Consider the following 18013-nt stretch of genomic DNA (forward strand, 5'->3'; position numbering starts at 1 on the left):
CACACTCAGCATCTCATTCCTTTAAACTTAGAACATGTGCCACATTTACGTGGGGTTTTGGTATACACTGTATTTTCATGCCATATTTTGTACATATTAGAAAACAGGGAGTTGTTCTATTTTTATAGACAAAGGCATAGATGGCAAAATGTCCTTTTTATCATTTTTTCTAAAGTGTAGTAGTCACTACTTCTAACCCTGAGGTCATGTTCCAGGATCTGGAATTAAATTAGAATCCTTTATCTCATCACTGCAAAACTCTCACTATAATAATTATGCACTATCAATTTTGTATCTGCCATATTATTCTTTTATCACTTTTGCATTTATTATAAAATTTATAACACCTCCTAAATTTCTGTAATATTAAGTACAAACCAATGTTTTTGGTTTCTTTCTCTGACTGTCTATGGCCTGCACCATCTCTAATGTAATGATAGGTGCATAGTAGCTCTGACAATGCTACCACCTCCACCAGCCCTTCTCATTTTGTTATGTCCCTTCCTTCCCCCTAAGTGCCCATCCTGTGCCCTTCTCTCAACCTCTCCCTTTCTTTCTTTCCTTCCTTCTTTCTTTCTTTCTTTCCTTCCTTCCTTCCTTTCTTTCTTTTCTTTTCTTTTCTTTTCTTTTCTTTTCTTTTCTTTTCTTTTCTTTTCTTTTCTTTTCTTTTTTCTTCCTCTTCTCCTCCTCTTCCTCCTCCTCCTTCTTCTTCCTCCTCCTCCTCCTCTTCCTCCTCTTCCTCCTCCTCCTCCTCTTCTTCTTCTTCTTACTTTAGTTTTTGAGGCAGGGTTTCACCTTAGCCCAGGCTGACCTGGAATTCACTATTTAGTCTGAGGGTGACCTTGAACTCACAGCAATCCTCCTATCTCAGCCTCCTGAGTTCTCGGATTAAAGGTGTACACCATCACACCCAGCTCTCATCTGCCCTTATAAAATTCACTCTTGGAAAAGATGTTGGTGCCCACCAGCATGTCCTGATGTCAATAAACTGGTAGTGCTATTATGTACAATATTTTAAAATTTTAAGCATTTATTTAAATTAAACTCTTGCTTCACACCATAATATTCAGATATACTTCCTGCAGTTACCTATATTAAATTATCTTATGTAGAATGTTCCTGAAATTACCACTCATGGTTAGAATCAATACATGTTGGTTTTCTCCTTGTCCTGTCCACAAGTCAGGATATGACTATAGCCTCTGTTCTTGGGTGGGCATTTAGCCAACATGGATATGTTACAAACATCATTACTTTCATTATGAACATTCTTAATATGAGAAAATTCACTACTTTTATCCCATTCAACATATCTATTCTGGTGTTAATTGCTATCATCTTGGTTAATTATAAAATGAAAGTGCTAAGATTTTAAAAAAATCAGTAAAATGAAGTTGCAGCTCTACTATGCCCATGTATGTATGTATGTATGTGTGTGTATATATATATATATGGAGAGATGTATGTATATATATATATATGGAGAGAGAGAGAGAGAGAGAGAGAGAGAGAGAATCCTTCATCAAGGATGTTTGTGTTGAGTCTTCTCCATGTCACTGTGCATTTCCCTCATGAATGTTGTGAACAGCATTCATACTCTGATTCCCCAGGTCTGTGTGGGCCCGACTTGTACTATCTTGGTGTCCCACAAAGCCTCTTATAGAGGAGGAAGTGTTTAGAGTATTGAAAATGCTTAGTCTCTCTTTATAAATCTTTCCCAACATCAGCTGCATCCCACCCTTTCTGAGAGACAACAGCAGGTAGGTTTATGATGATCCCACAGTGAAAAATGTTATAAGACTTGGGGGTACAGTTCAGTGTAGAGTGCTTTCTTGGTATTTATTAGACCCTGGGATCAACCTCTAGTACCACAAAACAGCGAGGACAAAATGGGAGAGAGAGAGGAAGGGGACAGGAGAATCAGACTAAAAGCAACATTTGTGGGAGTGCAAGGCTGTCTATAGAGGATCCCCTCAGAGCTGGGTGAGCACAGGAGTTAGTAGTCCTGGTGACATTGGATTTCTGCTCTGAAGAGTTTTAAGCTCATTAAATACTTTCAGGTTCCTGTGTTACCTTAAAGTTCTAATTCATAAATTCCTAATTTGTGTGTGTGTGTATGTGTGTGCATGTGTACATATGGAAGCCAAAAGTCAATACCTGGGATATTCATCAGTTGATCTCTATCATATTCTTTGAAACAGAGTCTCTCACCCAACCTAGAGCTCATCACTTTGGCTAAACGAGGCATACAGCAAGCCCCAGAGATCCTCCCATTTCTGTCTCATGAGTGCTGGGATTGCAGACCCAGGCCACCACCCCAGCATTGTGACTTTGCAACAATAACTTTACACAGTAAACCATCTCTCCAGCCCTGATTGAAGTTATCTTTACAGTTCATTTCTAAGAAATTATGATTTGGCTCAAAAACTTTCCCATGGCATTCAAAAATAATGTGACTGCAATACTGTAATACAATGCAGTCATTTATTTATTTATTTGAAAGTTACAGACAGAAAGAGGCAGAGAGAGAGAGAGAGAGAGAGAGAGAATGGGTGTGTCATGGACTCCAGACACTGCAAACCAACTCCAGATGCATGTACCCCTTTTTGCATCTGGCTAATGTGGGTCCTGGGGAATTGAGGCTTGAACCAGGGTCCTTAAGCTTCACAGGCAGGCAATTAACTGCCAAGCCATCTCTCTAGCCCACAATTCAGTCATTTAATGATCAGTTTGTGTACTTTGGGCAAATGCCATACATATTGCCACATAGTTTCAGATTGTTCTCATTCAGATTACCTCCAAATGAGTATGTTAAGTAGTGATCCAGCTCTCTACCTGGGTCCCTTGAGGGTTGAATCTGGTATTGCTATGTGGACAAAAGACATCCAAGTGTTTCCTCTGACACCACTATTTTTTTTTATTTAAAAATCAACATGAAATACTTAAATCAACAAGTTAAACTAATATAGTTCAGTATCTGGACAATTTTTAAATGTTTCTTAATCATATCCTGTGTTGGTGAGACATGGTTATTCATCTTGTCAGTTTTCCTGTGAATACAAGGGTGGTTAAATTGCCCTACATCATGGAAGTTATAGCTGTGACACAGATCCCTCAGACAAACACAGAGAGATATTTGACCACAGTTTGGATGGGAAGCACCATAACAATGGTGTCTGATGGATCTGTAGCTGTGTCTGAGGGAAACACATAACTACTCCAGAGCTGAAGACCTCACCACACAGCTCCACTGCCACCTTGATATTGGGCTTCCCACCTTCAAAGTGTGAGAAACAAATATCTCTTCTTTTTAAACTAGCTAAACTATGGAATTCTGTCATGATATTACAAAGCAGATGTTCACTAAAATATCCACCTCTTAAACCCATTCTTTACTTGAGTGTGTTTGTGTGTGTGTGTGTGTGTGTGTGTGTGTGTGTGTGCAGTGTACTGTATTTGAATATGTGCACCCCATATGTATGCACGGAGAAGTCGGAGGATAACTTTGTGTATCTTCTGACACTCATCTGCAACATTTCCTTGAGATGGATTCTCTTGCTATTTATTTATTTATTTATTGTCAAACTAGCTGGATTTTGTATCACCTCTAAGGAAGGCTATGTAAGCTTATTGCAAGGATCACTTCTCAAGTGGCAAATGCCTCTCAGTCATTGACACTAGAATGCTTCTCACCCCATCTCACCTTGCTCATATTCATTTTTATATAAAATATCCAACTAGTAGTAGTCAGTCAGTCAATCAATCAACCAACCAACTCATGAGTAGAAATAAGTTGCAAAACAGAATTATGAAAACAAAGACTACAGTATTCATAAGTAGTAATAATATTCCTGAGTTGTCTTTTCCTAGTTTTCCCCCCTTGTATTTGATTGTCCAAGTCCTTTCTGAATTAATTAGACAGTAATTAATCAGCTTTCTCTGAAGCTCATCTGTGTACTGCTTATACCAGAGAGGCTGGAGATCAAGATGGAAAATCACAACATAAAGGAAATGAATAGAACAGTAGAAACCTCAGACCAGTGCAGGCTTTACACGTCACACAGCTTCTATTCATTTTATAGGTGATAGCGTGATGCCAGGCATATGTATTCTCTGGCTAGTGTCTGAACTGTCACCCAGTGTTTGGAGGGGTAAAGAAGGTAGCTTCTTAAAGTGAGGACAGCTGCAGGAAATAGTTGTGTTTTGGAGACATTAGAGCAAATGGATGGACAGACAACTTAAAAACCTTGGGAAACAAATAAATATAAGAGAGTAAACAATGAAGCAGGAAGACAGAGGGTAGCTAAGAAGTCACTGAAGCTGTCTAAACCCTCTTGAAAACACTGGGCACAGCATAGCCTGAAGAAGAAAAGAAAACGCATTCCATTCAGGACCAAGGTACTGCAAAAGAGCACAGTGAACCAACAGGTCATCAAACAAATGACTAATGATAATGAAGACCCAAGAATGGCCCTGAGGGCCTCTAGGATTAGCTCAGGAAACTTATAGTTACAGCACAGCTGTAACTGGCTTTACCCACTGGCTTGTGCAGTTACAAGCAAGCACAGGTATAAACATGAAAAGCAACTATTTCTTAGGAGTACAAAGTGAAGCTTGATTCAGTAAAAAGTAAGTGTCTAAAGGCTTCTCTCTGTGACTGTCCCACAGAGCTCAAGGGCTCTCCTATTTATCAAACAGTCAGATCTTGGGCAAGGTCACATGCCACATGCATATTACTGTTTGGTGATTTCCCTCAGGTGTTGAATGGATTGTGCTTGCTAATATTCTAAAATCCTATCTCCCAAAAGTGAAAACAATAATAAAAAAAAAAACTGTATTAAAAACTCAAAAAATGGGCTGGAGAGATGGCTTAGCGGTTAAGCGCTTGCCTGAGAAGCCTAAGGACCCCGGTTCGAGGCTCGGTTCCCCAGGTCCCACGTTAGCCAGATGCACAAGGGGGCGCACGTGTCTGGAGTTCGTTTGCAGTGGCTGGAAGCCCTGGCACACCCATTCTCTCTCTCTGCCTCTACCTGTCTTTCTCTCTGTGTCTGTCGCTCTCAAATAAATAAATAAATAATGAAAAAAAATTAAAAAAAAAACACAAAAAATAAGCATTGTGACAGATGAGAGTGGACAGAGAGAACCTTGGCAAGGGTAATATACAATGAGAGTAACTGTTCAAAAGCAGATTACTGGTGACTCAGAACCTAATATATGCAATTCCAATGTGACTTAACAATTCCATTTCCAGGTAAATAAATGCCCACATGCAGAGTCTCTAAGAGACAACTGTGAACTCTTGTTCAAAGCAGTATTGTCCAGCTAAAAAGTGGACAGAGACTAGGTATTTACAGACAGATGAATAATGTCATCCACACATGCAATGGGACAGCACTCAGATTTCAAAAGGAACTATTATGAGACATATTACAGAAGGGATGATCTTTGAGGACATTAGGGTAAGTGAAGTGAAGCAGTCACAAGGTAAAACTGTGATTCCACTAATACAAGGTGCCTGTATTGCCTCACAGAGGAACAAAGTAGAACATTCCATAGCCAGGAAGAGAGGTGGGATTTGACATTTAGTAGGTATTGAGTTTAAACTCTATAAGGTGAACAAACACTGGAGTTGGGTTGACAGTTTTATAGCATAAATGTATTCATTACCACTGAGTTGCCTACCTGCAATGGTTAATATGGGAAGTTTATGCCCCATATTCTTTCAAAACAACAACAACAAAAAAGTAACATTAACAATGTCTCTAATACACAATTTCCTGAGTATTTGGAATAGAGTTAGATAGGATACACTGGGAATAAGTTATCTTTTGATCTACCATTTTATTTTAGTTCAGTCCTTAATTTTCTTTCATATTGTGAAAGAAAATATCATGAGATAAATTATCTATCTTTGATCGTTCCTTCTGCTTATTCATCATCCAAGGCTCCTTCTCCAGTGAGTAAGACCAACCTGCTGCTCAATGAGAAATCAGGAGATAAAGTTTTTCTAGACACAGCTAAGGAGAAAAATACCCTGGAAAGTCTCAGCTCATAAACAAAGCCCGTGTATGTCTCTAATAGACTATACCAGCAAGAGAAGAAAAAAACAAGAATAACAACAACAACAACAACAAAACAAAATAATGCAGCTAAACACGGAATATGTTTGGCAGGTAATAGGCAGATAAAACATATATATGATTTACATAATGATGATAGATAGATGATAGATAATGCACAGCATGCATTCATCACTGCTAAGGCTTCCTCTTCTGTGACAGGAGCAAAGATGAATCAACAACGATATAGCAAGTTAATGAATTCATTCTCAAGAAAATAAACTTTTAGGCATCTAAAAATTCTTGAAGTCATTGAATTGTATATTTGGCTCTATTTTAATAAAAACAGGTAACAAGGAAATCAACTGGAAATAAGCCTAGAACCAAACTTTGGAAGGTTGTTCTGACTGGGAACACAATGAAGAAAATTGTCCTCTAAAGATGAAAATGCCCCTGCATTTTGATTTTCCTCATATCTGCACTTATATATCACCATACATTTTTGTATTTTAAATTTGTGTTTGCATCATTAATATTAAAGGAAAACATTGATTGATTCTTCTATAAAATGTCACAATGGGTCCTTTACAGTATACAAAATGAATTTAAACAACTGCAAACTTGAGAGTTTAAGACAGTGGGCATTAGCCACCAACTAGGGGATAAATTATGTAAATGTTTTCTTTATATTTTTCTCCAACACCTATGGAATAAGTGTGTAGAAAGGTTAAAATGATAGAGCAGAACCCTGGACATAAGCCTGTTCTTGTTATAGAAAATTTGACCAAAGGACTATGCCCCTGCCCCTTCTCCAGTGAGTAAGTCAGGCCAGCTGCTCAATGGAAAAGTCAGGGGATAAGGACTGTCAGGGAAGGAGAGCCTTCTTAGACACATCTAGGGAAGAAATAAGCTTGGAGAGTGTTGGTTCATAAGCGAATCCAGAGGATGTCTATCAGACAGCAAGAACAACAAAAGAAAAAGCAAGGAGGGTAGTTACACACATATAAAGTGCTGATATGTAGGTGACATATGGTTGATAGATAAACTGATTGATATATGACAGATGCATAGACTTATTGATAGATAATATGTAGTTGATAGGGAGGTAGATAGATAAGAATTGAGAGATACATGGATGTATGGATAAGTAGGTGATAAATAGATATTAGATGACAGACATATAAGTATACAAACATATAGACGCATGGATGGGTATGGTGGTTGGGTGGATGAATGGTGTTGCAGTTATCTTCATGTCACTGGACAAACATTTGACCAGAAACAACTTACAGGAGGAAAGGAGTTATTTCAAGCTTACAGAATCTAAGGGAAGTAACACCAAACCCAGAAGAAGCTGGCTCATTTAAATAGATGTATCCACATTAGAGAGAGAAAAAAAAAAAATCAAGACCAGCAAACACCAACAGCCAGAAAACATAAACACCCAGATCTCAAACTACTCTTGCTCACATCTTAGGCTACACTACAAGATCCATCCCCAGTGCTAGCTTCCTTCAATAGGGATTTGACTGCTGAAGACTCAAGTTTCAAGCTTAATCAAAAATACCACAGAGGGCTTGAGAGATGGATCAGCAGTTAAGGCACTTGCCTGTAAAGCCTGATGACCCCAGTTTGATAAGCCAGATGCTCAAAGTGGTACATGCACCTGGAGTTTATTTGCAGTGGCTGGGGGCCCTGATGTACCCATTCTCTCTGTCTGTCTCCCTTCTGTTTCTCTCTGCCTGTAAATAAATAAATAAATAAGTATATAAAAAACAAACATCTCTGCCTATGGGGGACATACATTCATATTCAGACTACCACAGGTGGACAGGAGGCTCTGTAAGCAGAAAGATAAGAGCATAGATGGATGTGAAGACTAATTGTCTTCAAAGTATCCCACACAATATTTTTCAAAATATTTTGAAAGGAAATTTAGGATTAAATGGAAATACAATAATCCAGAAGCAGTAACAGTATTGAAAAATCACATGTCTTAGAGATTAAAAAAAAATAGCAGAAATAATAAAAATTCAACACCGGCCTCATCATGAATAGACTAAGTGAGGTACGCTTTCTGTGCTTTCAAAGGCATCAAAAAACATACCAGCAAGATGCCTCCTTGACTTGCTAAGTGAGCTGCTTGAGCACTGGTGAATGGATGCACAGTCATTCTAACTAAAATTAAGAAATATTATGTGATATTAAAATGTAGCGTTATTTATATAATAGTTGAGTTTATTTCTATCTGCCTGTCTGTTGATTCTGAAATTTCCTGCAGACCATCTAAAGACACTTGAATGTGAGGAATACTGCCCCTTGTCTTAGGCTTCTGCTTCTAGCGTTCTCACATGGTGCTCTTCAAACATGGATGGGAAGGGTTCACTGAACATTCTCTGACAATCCCAGACATCTAAGTACATTTTATCTCAACATCAGTCAGAGCATATGGGGGTGACACAACTACAGAGAAATAGAGCCTGATATCATAGGGATAACTTAGATTCTGGAATCTGAGAAAGGGGTTCAAGCTGCCTCTTGGATGCTTGGATGCTCATCATCCAGTTTCCTTGGATGATGTCATCTGTGGACATTACCACTATAAATTTAAAGGGTAACCCTTTAAATAGGCAGACCCTCATAAATCATCTCTCTTGCCCACCCATCTCTTTGGTTCCATTGCCATCCTTTTTAATACTGTATGCTAACAGAGAATAGCGATCTGTCTAAAAGTTTTAACCTTAAGGACAGAAGTTTGGGACGGAGATTGCTTAAATCTACTTTCTGAATGATGGAAAATCAGGATTTATTGCACCTTACTGTCTTGAGGGGGAATTTTCATCATGGCATAATAAGGATGACAGAGCAGAGTCTAGACATCATATCTTGCCACAGTAGCTAGAAAATATGAACAAAAGTGAGCTAATTATGGTGAAGGAAAGATGGACTATAGCACCTCAAAGCTGGTCCCCAGAAGCAACACACCTCCTCCATCAAGGCTCCACCTCTCAAGCTGCCACTAGTTGGGGACCAAGTATTCAAAACACATATGGTTATAGAGGGCATCTCATTCAAACCACCGCATTGTGCAAGTATAGGCCACTGGAGAGTTTTAATCTCCAGAACCCGGGTAAACACCTAGGTATTGTCACACATATACATAGTCCCATAGAGGAGTATAAAACTGGAGGTCGTGAAAAGTACTGCAATCTGTGGTATCAGGGAGATACTTTGGCTCTAATAAGATCAAGCAGAAGAATGATAGAGCAGGAGACCCAATGTTCTGCTCTGGCCTCCACAGGCAAGTGCATGGGGCACCACAGGGGCACATATACATGCATACACTATACACACCTCACATATACACATCACATTAAACACAGTACATCATAGACACACACACACACACACACACACACACACACACTCAAGTAAAAAGAACAGAAACTCAATCTTGCAATTCATGAGAAAGATGACTTTCACTATTCCTTACTGCCTGCAGAAATGTTAGTAAATAAACAAACAATGGACAGAAGGCATGCCCAAGGGTCTCCAGCTTATATAAGCCTCTGAGAATCGACTTTCAAAATAAATAGCTACTTTGGGATTACTTTCTTTCACAGGGGCAATTTGAAAGTGGTGACCAAGATGTACCAGTTTAACTCTATCTGTGAGATAGTATAGTACTTCAGCTTTGGCTCAGGCTTCTCCGGTAGATGAGTCAGATTAGCACATTGATAGTGAGCCCACTGCCTGGCTGAGCTTCTTGCTTTAAGGCAGGAAATGAGCCTGCAGGACAGAAGATATGCCTGCTTTATCGAGGGGGATAAAAACCAAGACAGCTTTGCTGAGAGAAATCATTTAAAAAGGTCAATGAAAGGGAGAAAAACAACCTGCATTTCTCAGAAGCATATAAACTATGTCTGACCTACCGCCTCCCTGCGTCCCTCCCGGAGGTCGCAAAGAAAGCCGTGCAGCCCCATGCTGCGACAAGCCTGCAGTCGGGACAAGGCGCTTTCCCAGCCCTACCATTTGGAGCCTCTGGACACTGGGTGAGGTGGAGCTTCGTGAGCAACAACTGTCTTGATTTGATATCTGAAGATGTATTCTACATTTTTGCTTAATCCAAGAGATAAATACCAGAATTCCCATTTTACATGCCAGCAAGCAGGGGTAAGGTCACTCTTCCTCCCTGACTCCAAGGAACCCATGCCTCCCTGTCCTGCCTGACTCTTCATCTCTTCCGAACAACATTCTGACTCCACTGAGATCAGGCTCCAGAAGGCCAATGGAAACAGAAATGGCCAGTATAAATACTGGTGATAGATAAATAATCTTAAAGGAATGCATTATTTTCAAATGCATGAAATATTAGGGAGACATAGATGGGTTAAACTTTTGAATTCCAAATATTTACCCAGTGGCGCAAATGAGAGTACCCCTGGCTGAATGTGCCAAGTAACACATTGGGCAAACATGGACCATGAACTTACTGAGTCCAAAAGGGAAATCACCTCAGTGCTCAAGGTTTTGAACTTGCTCACTTATTAAAAATCATAGTTTGCATTTCAGAAAATATTTTAAAACATTCTTCTCAACAATTATTAAAGAGGAAAAGCACATGCCCTAATATAGTTAGAAAATGTGTAAATCTGGCTGTGGATATAGTTCAGTGGTAGAGTGCTTGTTGGAAAAATGTAAAACTACAGTTTTGAAATTTTAAATTAAATTCTGTTCATATATAAAGAAAAAAATACATTGTATTTTTCAACTATAATTTAATTATTAATTGTTAATGCAGGCTTTAAGGTTTCAATACTATTATTTATTTCAATGTTTTTTTTTCTTCTTTCCGTTTTTAAAGGAATGAAAAATAACCTTGATAGAGTGAAAGTCTTAAAAATATTTCCATATTTAAATTACTCTCCTCTTACCTCCCTGGCTAGCCTATAACTGAGTGCAGATTCTAAGCAGTAGTGGGTTCAATATAGACACCTGTCTGCAAGTCTTAGGCTTTTGGTTTTGTGGCAGAATGGTCTAGTTTGGAATAAATTGTGGAAAGTTCTGCTTTTTTAATTTTAGAATTGTATTCAATGCAAGTGGTTCCTATGGAGGTCACATGGTCAAACTCATGAAAATCTATTAGTTAGGAAGTTAGCATCGTAATTTCTGGTGATGTACTCCAGTACATCCTTTCTGCTGATGTAAAAATCTCTCTTCTCTGAGCATCAGAAAACTGAGCTTGGTCAACCACAGGTGCCAAAACCAGTGTCCCCGAGCCTTCTTGTTCTCAAGCTGTCGATGGTCCACAGCCCCCAGCCACCAAGCCCTAACTTCTTCCCAATTTTCCTCTCTTGTTCTCTTTTCTTACTGCCACAGGCATGTTAGCATCATTGCCTTAGTATTTTCATCATCTGTTCCCTTGCCAAGTCCTTTTACTTACACTTAGTGAAGTCTTCAGATGGTCCAGATATACATTTCTAGCTGAATGTTCTAATGAACACCTGTAATTCCCCAAATCAGGAGGCTGAAGGAAAAGGATGGTGAGTTCCAAGCCACAATTACAAAGACACACCCTACCCATGCTTACAGGCCCTGTATCTGCTTGGAGTATTTGAAATGCTTTTATTTAAGAGCAAATATATAGTTGAAAATTCCAATTCCCAGTTTCTTATCTAACAAAACTATTTTCTCCAAGGAAATAAAGCCATAAAGCATTTCAGTGTGGGCTTGACTAGGGATAAAGTGATGACAATGGCTTCTTGGCTGAGGCCTTTTTTCACATATAGAGTCCCAATCATTTTAAAGAAAGTTACAGAAGTCTTTATAGAATACAGAATAAATTACTAATAATGCAGAATCATGTGAATGATGTACCGTTTGATTATACTAGCTTTTTAAAAGTTTTTAAAACTATCTTATAATTGAAAATAAAAATCCTCTATGACTTATCTTCCATTATAAATTATAAAGTCAATGATAAGCCATAATACCTTCAGTCAAATAAAGCAGGCCACCTCTAATATTTGTATTTTTAAGACTGTGAAAATGGTACAAAATCTATAATCATCCTAGTACATTCCTACTTCTAAAATGTTTCCATATTCAGCCTAAATATTATTGACTTTTTTTAAGATTTATTTCAAACTTTTATTTATTGTGAGTTAGCATAGAATGATCATACATTTATGTGTGTGGTATTTCAATATTTATATGATTATATCAGGGCAACTAACATAACCATAACTTCAGATATTTTCATTTCTTGGTGGTGAAAGCATCTCAAATGCTCTTTACTTGTTATGTGGAAATTTCAAGCTAGTTACCATCACCCACAGTTGCTCTCTGTGATCTAGGGTGTTCAAGGTCATCCTTGCTTCCTAAGCATCCAGTACTCACTAACCAGCCATTCTCTTTGACAAATGTTCTCTGCATACTTCCTTGTCGCATGACTGAGGCTACTGTGGAACTGATCACACAGCCCAGCATAGAAGTGTCCACTGTGGCAGGTACCATAATTCATAGTTGTTTGTCTCATGATTACACCAAGTCCCTTGGGAAGAAACTGATCTTATTTATTGTCTTTTCACTGGCTGTCATCTATAACTACCAACCATAGAAGAAAGTTAACATTTGGTACATGACTGACAAGGGATGATTGATAATCAGGATAAGGAAACAATGCTGAAAACACACAAAGGTTTAAATGACTTTGGCCATTCCAGTAAATTCCTGTAATTGTAATGTAGGTGGCTTAAGCTCTGTGTTCAAGAAATAATAAAAAGAAACCAAACAAAATTAAACAAAACAAATCTCCCATTATTGCATGCTATCGTACATTTTGTATTTCATATTAAAATTAAGTCAAAGTTAATCACTCTCCTCTCAATGAAGCATGTTTGGAAATTAAACTGTTAGAATATATTGCATAGTTTTATTTTACATAAAATATGCATAATTTCTGTCCAATAACCTTACCTGTCAAACCAATCACTTTGCTATCTTCAAGGTTTAATTGTATTTCTAAATGATAAAATTGCTTAATTTTACTACATAACTAAAATGGTAAAAATATTTAATTTTTAGTTTTATTTTAAATGTTATGATCTCTAATGTGATAAATGTATTTCATATTATTATGGCAGAGATAATGTTTTGCATAAATTACAATATATAAAAGTGAATTAAAATCTCTTTCATAGTGAATGAATCTAAATGTCTAAAACATTCATTACTTCCAGAATTGGTATATGCTATCTTTAGTTATAAGTCGAATAACTTTGGGCAGAAAAAAAAAATGACTTAAATGCTGAACAGGTAGGCAAGACTGTATTCTAGAACAATATTTTGATGATTACTAAGTCACCTGTATTTGCTGAAATTTTAACACCTAAATTAGACAAGATTTTGTTTTAGGAGCCCTCCATGTTCAAAGGCCAACATTCATGGAGGGAGACAAGATAAGAAAACCATGGGAAGATGATACTTAAAGATATAATTATTTTACAATAAGTCACACATGTCTACATCCTGTGGGATGAAGCCTGAAAGGCAACATGTGAGCTTTCCCAGCTGCGTGATTCTAGTATCCCACATGCTAAAGGCCATTGCCTTACAGTTAGGCTCCACATCAAGAAGGGTGATACAATTCATTTCACTCAAATCTTTGGGTCAACTTGGAGGACTTCAGTGGGGGCTGATCTTCATCCCACCCTCTCATTTCCAAGTTATTGAATCTTGCAATTTAACTGGATGTATGGAATGGGAGAAACTGGAGGTCAAAACTTATGAACATACCTTGTTCATTATATTCCCACTATACATAGGAAAAGCCTGCCCTTTCTCAACTCTTTAATAGCTTTTAGAGTTCACCCCTCATAGAGGCTGATCATCAGGTGTCTTGATCCAGGGTCCCTCTCGTCGTGTGAAGTTCCCATCCAGTGCATTCAAGGTTCTACCTGAAGTGTGCCTTCCCTTTAAATTTTGCTTCTACTCAGCCTCTAGAAGACTTACTCTTGGAACCTCAGACCTGCAGTCCTGTTCCCACCCCTCTTCTGAGTCCAGGCTGCTGTGAAATCATCACTCTGTCACTGACCTTTCTTAAGGAGCCTCTGACAGAGATGGGCTCTCTTCAACAATATGTGACATGTCATGCACAGAAAGAACAACCAAAGCAACTAAGAAGCATTTATTCTTCTGTGAATAGTCTTGTTTAAAGGAAAATAGTAATATTCCTAATAAGACAAAGCTACTTGGAACTATCTTGCAGTTTGAATTACACTAATGAAGACTTTTTGGAGGTAGGATGAAAACTCTACAATCTAAGAATTTAATCACTTTCATATGGCTATACACATACAAGCCTGGTGTGTGTCTATTACTCTATTACAAAGCAATTATAAGAAATCTAATGCCTCATGTAAGAGAGAAAGGAGTAAGCCAGTATGATGTCACATTCATAAATTGAAATCAATTATCAGAGGGCAATTATGAATATAAACCTCTTAAGACAAATTATGAAAATTTGTTCACTTTAAACCCTTGTTACAATTAAATTGCCTTACTTGGAAGTAGTTGCTATGTACCTTATAGGTAAAATATAAAAACTGAAATCAACATTAACAAGACAAAAGAAAATCAAATATAAAGTAGAGGCTTAAGTAATATTAAGATTAAAATAAGGAACTAAGCTTTTCAGTGGTGAATTAATTTATTTTTTAACTGGTTTCAAAAGTTCTTTTAAAAAATATTTATTTATTAGAGACAGGTAGAGAGAATGGACACACCAGGGATTCTAGCCACTGCAAACATACTCCAGACACATGTGCCACAATGTGTATCTGGCTTATGTGAGTTCTATGGAATTGAATATGGGTCCTTAGCCTTCACAGGCAAGCACCTTAACCATTAAAACATCTCTCCAGCCCAAATTATTTTGATATCAATTAATGCAGTGGTCAAAAATGGTTACTGTCTTCCAGGCGGAATACCACCTTTTCAAACATCAAGATAAAGAACAAGTAATTATAAAATAATTATACCCATAACTTCTGAGTAATCATTCTCTAAATCTAGTCTGTCAAGCTGAATCAAGCCTTCTGTAAGTGTCACATATGTTTACATGATCCATGGAAACCCAATTGTATCGTTACAAAGCCCATGTCATGGTTGATCTTCATTCTCAATCTGGCTGGATTTAGAATGCCCTAGAGGACACAATCTGTGAGACATTTACTGAAGAGGGTTAACTGACAAGTGAAAGAGCAATTCTGAACATGATATGTACTACTACATGGGCTGGGAGCCCAGAGTGAATAAAATAAGGGAAAGGAGAAAGTGAGAAGAGCCCCAGCAGCTTCCCCCTTTCTCTGCTTCTTAGTCTACAGAAACGTGTACAAATAGCTGCACAGTCCTGCCATCACAGCCTAGGATCCTCACTACCATGCTTTTCTCACCAGGGTGGACTGTACCCTCTAACTTTGAGTCACAATAAACCTTCCTTTCTTAAGTTGCCTTTTGCTAGGTATTGGTTGCAACCAACTGAAAAACAACGAATAGAACAGTGTTCCATTTCTCATCACCTAAAAGCACAGTGAATTTCACTTTGGGAGTGTGATTAAATTCAGAACAAAAAATGGAAACTCAGGTTAGACTGAAAGCATGTCTCTTACCCTGGCAGAGAGGTGCAAGGGAATCCCACTGGTACATTCCAGCTGGGTTTCTCATGCAGGTTGCATTGCTGTGGCCGATCATTCGATATCCAGACTTGCAAAAGTAATGAACCTTGCTCCCCACTGTCCCTGCAGTCCTGTTTAAAATGCCACCATTCTTCAGCGTGGATATCAGGCTACAGTAAGGGGCTGGGGCAAACACACACAAGCAAGTTACAAACTAACAAGTAACAGGTGCCACCTACTGTGAGCATGACAAAAGTGAGATAGTTCTAGTTTGCAAAAAGTAGGGAATTTGCACCAGGATCCAGCAGACTTCAGTCTAGCCCTGAAGTGCAGAGACCTCTTGCTATGAGTCAAGATGAGGCAGAATCCTGACCACAATGTAATCTGGATGTGGCACAGTGCCACCGTGCTCCCCAAGCAGTAACCCCAGGCTGGCTCCACACAAACAAGGGTAAGAAATGATGAGGAACTGCTCAGAATGCCATATTTGAAACATTCCCTACACCAACATGGATTGATTAACATAAATAGGAACAGATAACATTTTGACAATCAAGGCCATCAATGTTTTCCCTTGTGTGGTACACGTGTGATAATATAGACATTAAGCTTATTTCTCAATACATGGGATTGGAATATTTTTTTCAAATATGTGCTACTTTAGGTTTTAAAAACATCTCAGATATACTAGAGATGTAAGGAATGAACTCCGAACAGAGATCATGAGGTATTGAAAATTTGTATAGTAATTTGTATGTATGTATGTATATATATATATATTCTTTATAGCCACATTTCCCTGATGTTAGATAAAGACTTCCTGCTATTCCATGGGGGAAAGTATACTTTGGCAGGTAGAGGTTAATGTCCTGAAAATTTAAGGTATTTTGTGCCAGCAGGCTAAGAAATAATATGTTATGTGTAAAACTAACCAGTTTATATTCACAATGATTTCCCCTACACTGACCATTTGTGCACATTGGAAATAAATTCAAACAGGCTGACAAATCTGATTATCCCTTCATTCTCTAGAACAAGCATTCTGATGAACACATATCCAATCACTACTCTTAAGGTCAACAGGAATTTCAGGCAAGAATGCCTGATGTCCATGCCCATTGTCTTCACATGTAGTCTTTTCAAAGCCTGGATGCTTGTTGGGTTTTGTGATGTTTCTCAGCAAGAGGAATTCATGTCATTCTGTGAGGACTCCATGTTTAGTGTGCATGATAGCATCTTTTCTAGCTCAAATGTTATCCTAGGCACTGCTCACAAAATAAAGGAGTTTTTAGGTGTTTGTGCTTCCTAAAATGTCTTCAGGAATTAAAAGTCTTCCCTATTGCTCTTGTAGGATTGTGTAAATAGTGGCGTGGGTTAGGTCAGACTGAAGAATGCACACAGAGTTTAATATTTAATGAACTAACTTGATTAATTAATAAGATATAGATAAGTATACATAGACATTGATTGATGTATATGGAGAAAGGGTACAATAGCATATATATGTATATGTTTATGTAAAATACAGGTTGATATATGTTTATGTAAAATACAGGTTGATATATGTTGTTTGTCAACATATAAAGATAAAACATATACAGATAGATATGCTGACATAATACAATAACATACTATTACTCATACAATTAATACCACTGATTCCCATCACACTTACATCTAGTTAATATTAGTTTGGGCTATATTATTTTATCTTTTTGGATAAGTCTGTGGCATATGGTTGTTGTGTAGAAAATTTCACCCAGTTGAAGAGGGATTGGAGCTCGGAATTAGGTAGTAAATTCTAGGAGACATGAAACTTAAAGGTCACTTAACCACTCCACAACTTTATTTTAATTAAAAATAGAAACATTCTTTTCTGAGACAAGCAGGAAGTTCCAAAGATACAGGTAATTCAACAAGTCTGGGACCCATCCTAAGGCTAAAAGGGGAAACAAGACCCCCATTCTAAGGCTGTAAAGGGGAAACAACTGCTTGGAGACTAGACTGACCATTGAGCTGCTTGCAAGTGGTGTGGTGAGCTCCAGAGATACAGCTTCCACAGGTCATTACCTATGCTGATGTAGGCTTTCTCATGATATAGCTAGCTACCTTGGAGATGAAGTAACTATGGGGAAGATGAGGCATCTGGTGGGGCTGCATTTGAGTCATCTATTCCTCCCATAAGCAACCCTTATCCTGATCTGTAAGTAACCCCCAAAATTTCATTGGTTAACCAAAGCTGTTTTGGGTATAATCGTCCTTTGGTCTGCCATTTGT

At 38.0% G+C, this 18013-nt stretch overlaps 1 protein-coding gene across 4 annotated transcripts in view; it reads right to left on the reverse strand.

The window, feature by feature from the left end:
• The window catches only part of Csmd1 (CUB and Sushi multiple domains 1), a 1843561-nt gene that overhangs the window by 90385 nt on the left and 1735163 nt on the right, over positions 1 to 18013 (reverse strand). For all 4 annotated transcript variants that reach the window (XM_045131039.1, XM_045131041.1, XM_045131040.1 and 1 more), the window contains one exon: positions 15731 to 15919. In XM_045131039.1, coding sequence (XP_044986974.1) covers positions 15731 to 15919 — 189 coding nt within the window. The remainder of the gene's footprint in view (positions 1 to 15730; positions 15920 to 18013) is intronic.

This window comes from Jaculus jaculus, chromosome 12 (assembly GCF_020740685.1).
Source record: "Jaculus jaculus isolate mJacJac1 chromosome 12, mJacJac1.mat.Y.cur, whole genome shotgun sequence".
Lineage (NCBI taxonomy): Eukaryota > Metazoa > Chordata > Mammalia > Rodentia > Dipodidae > Jaculus > Jaculus jaculus.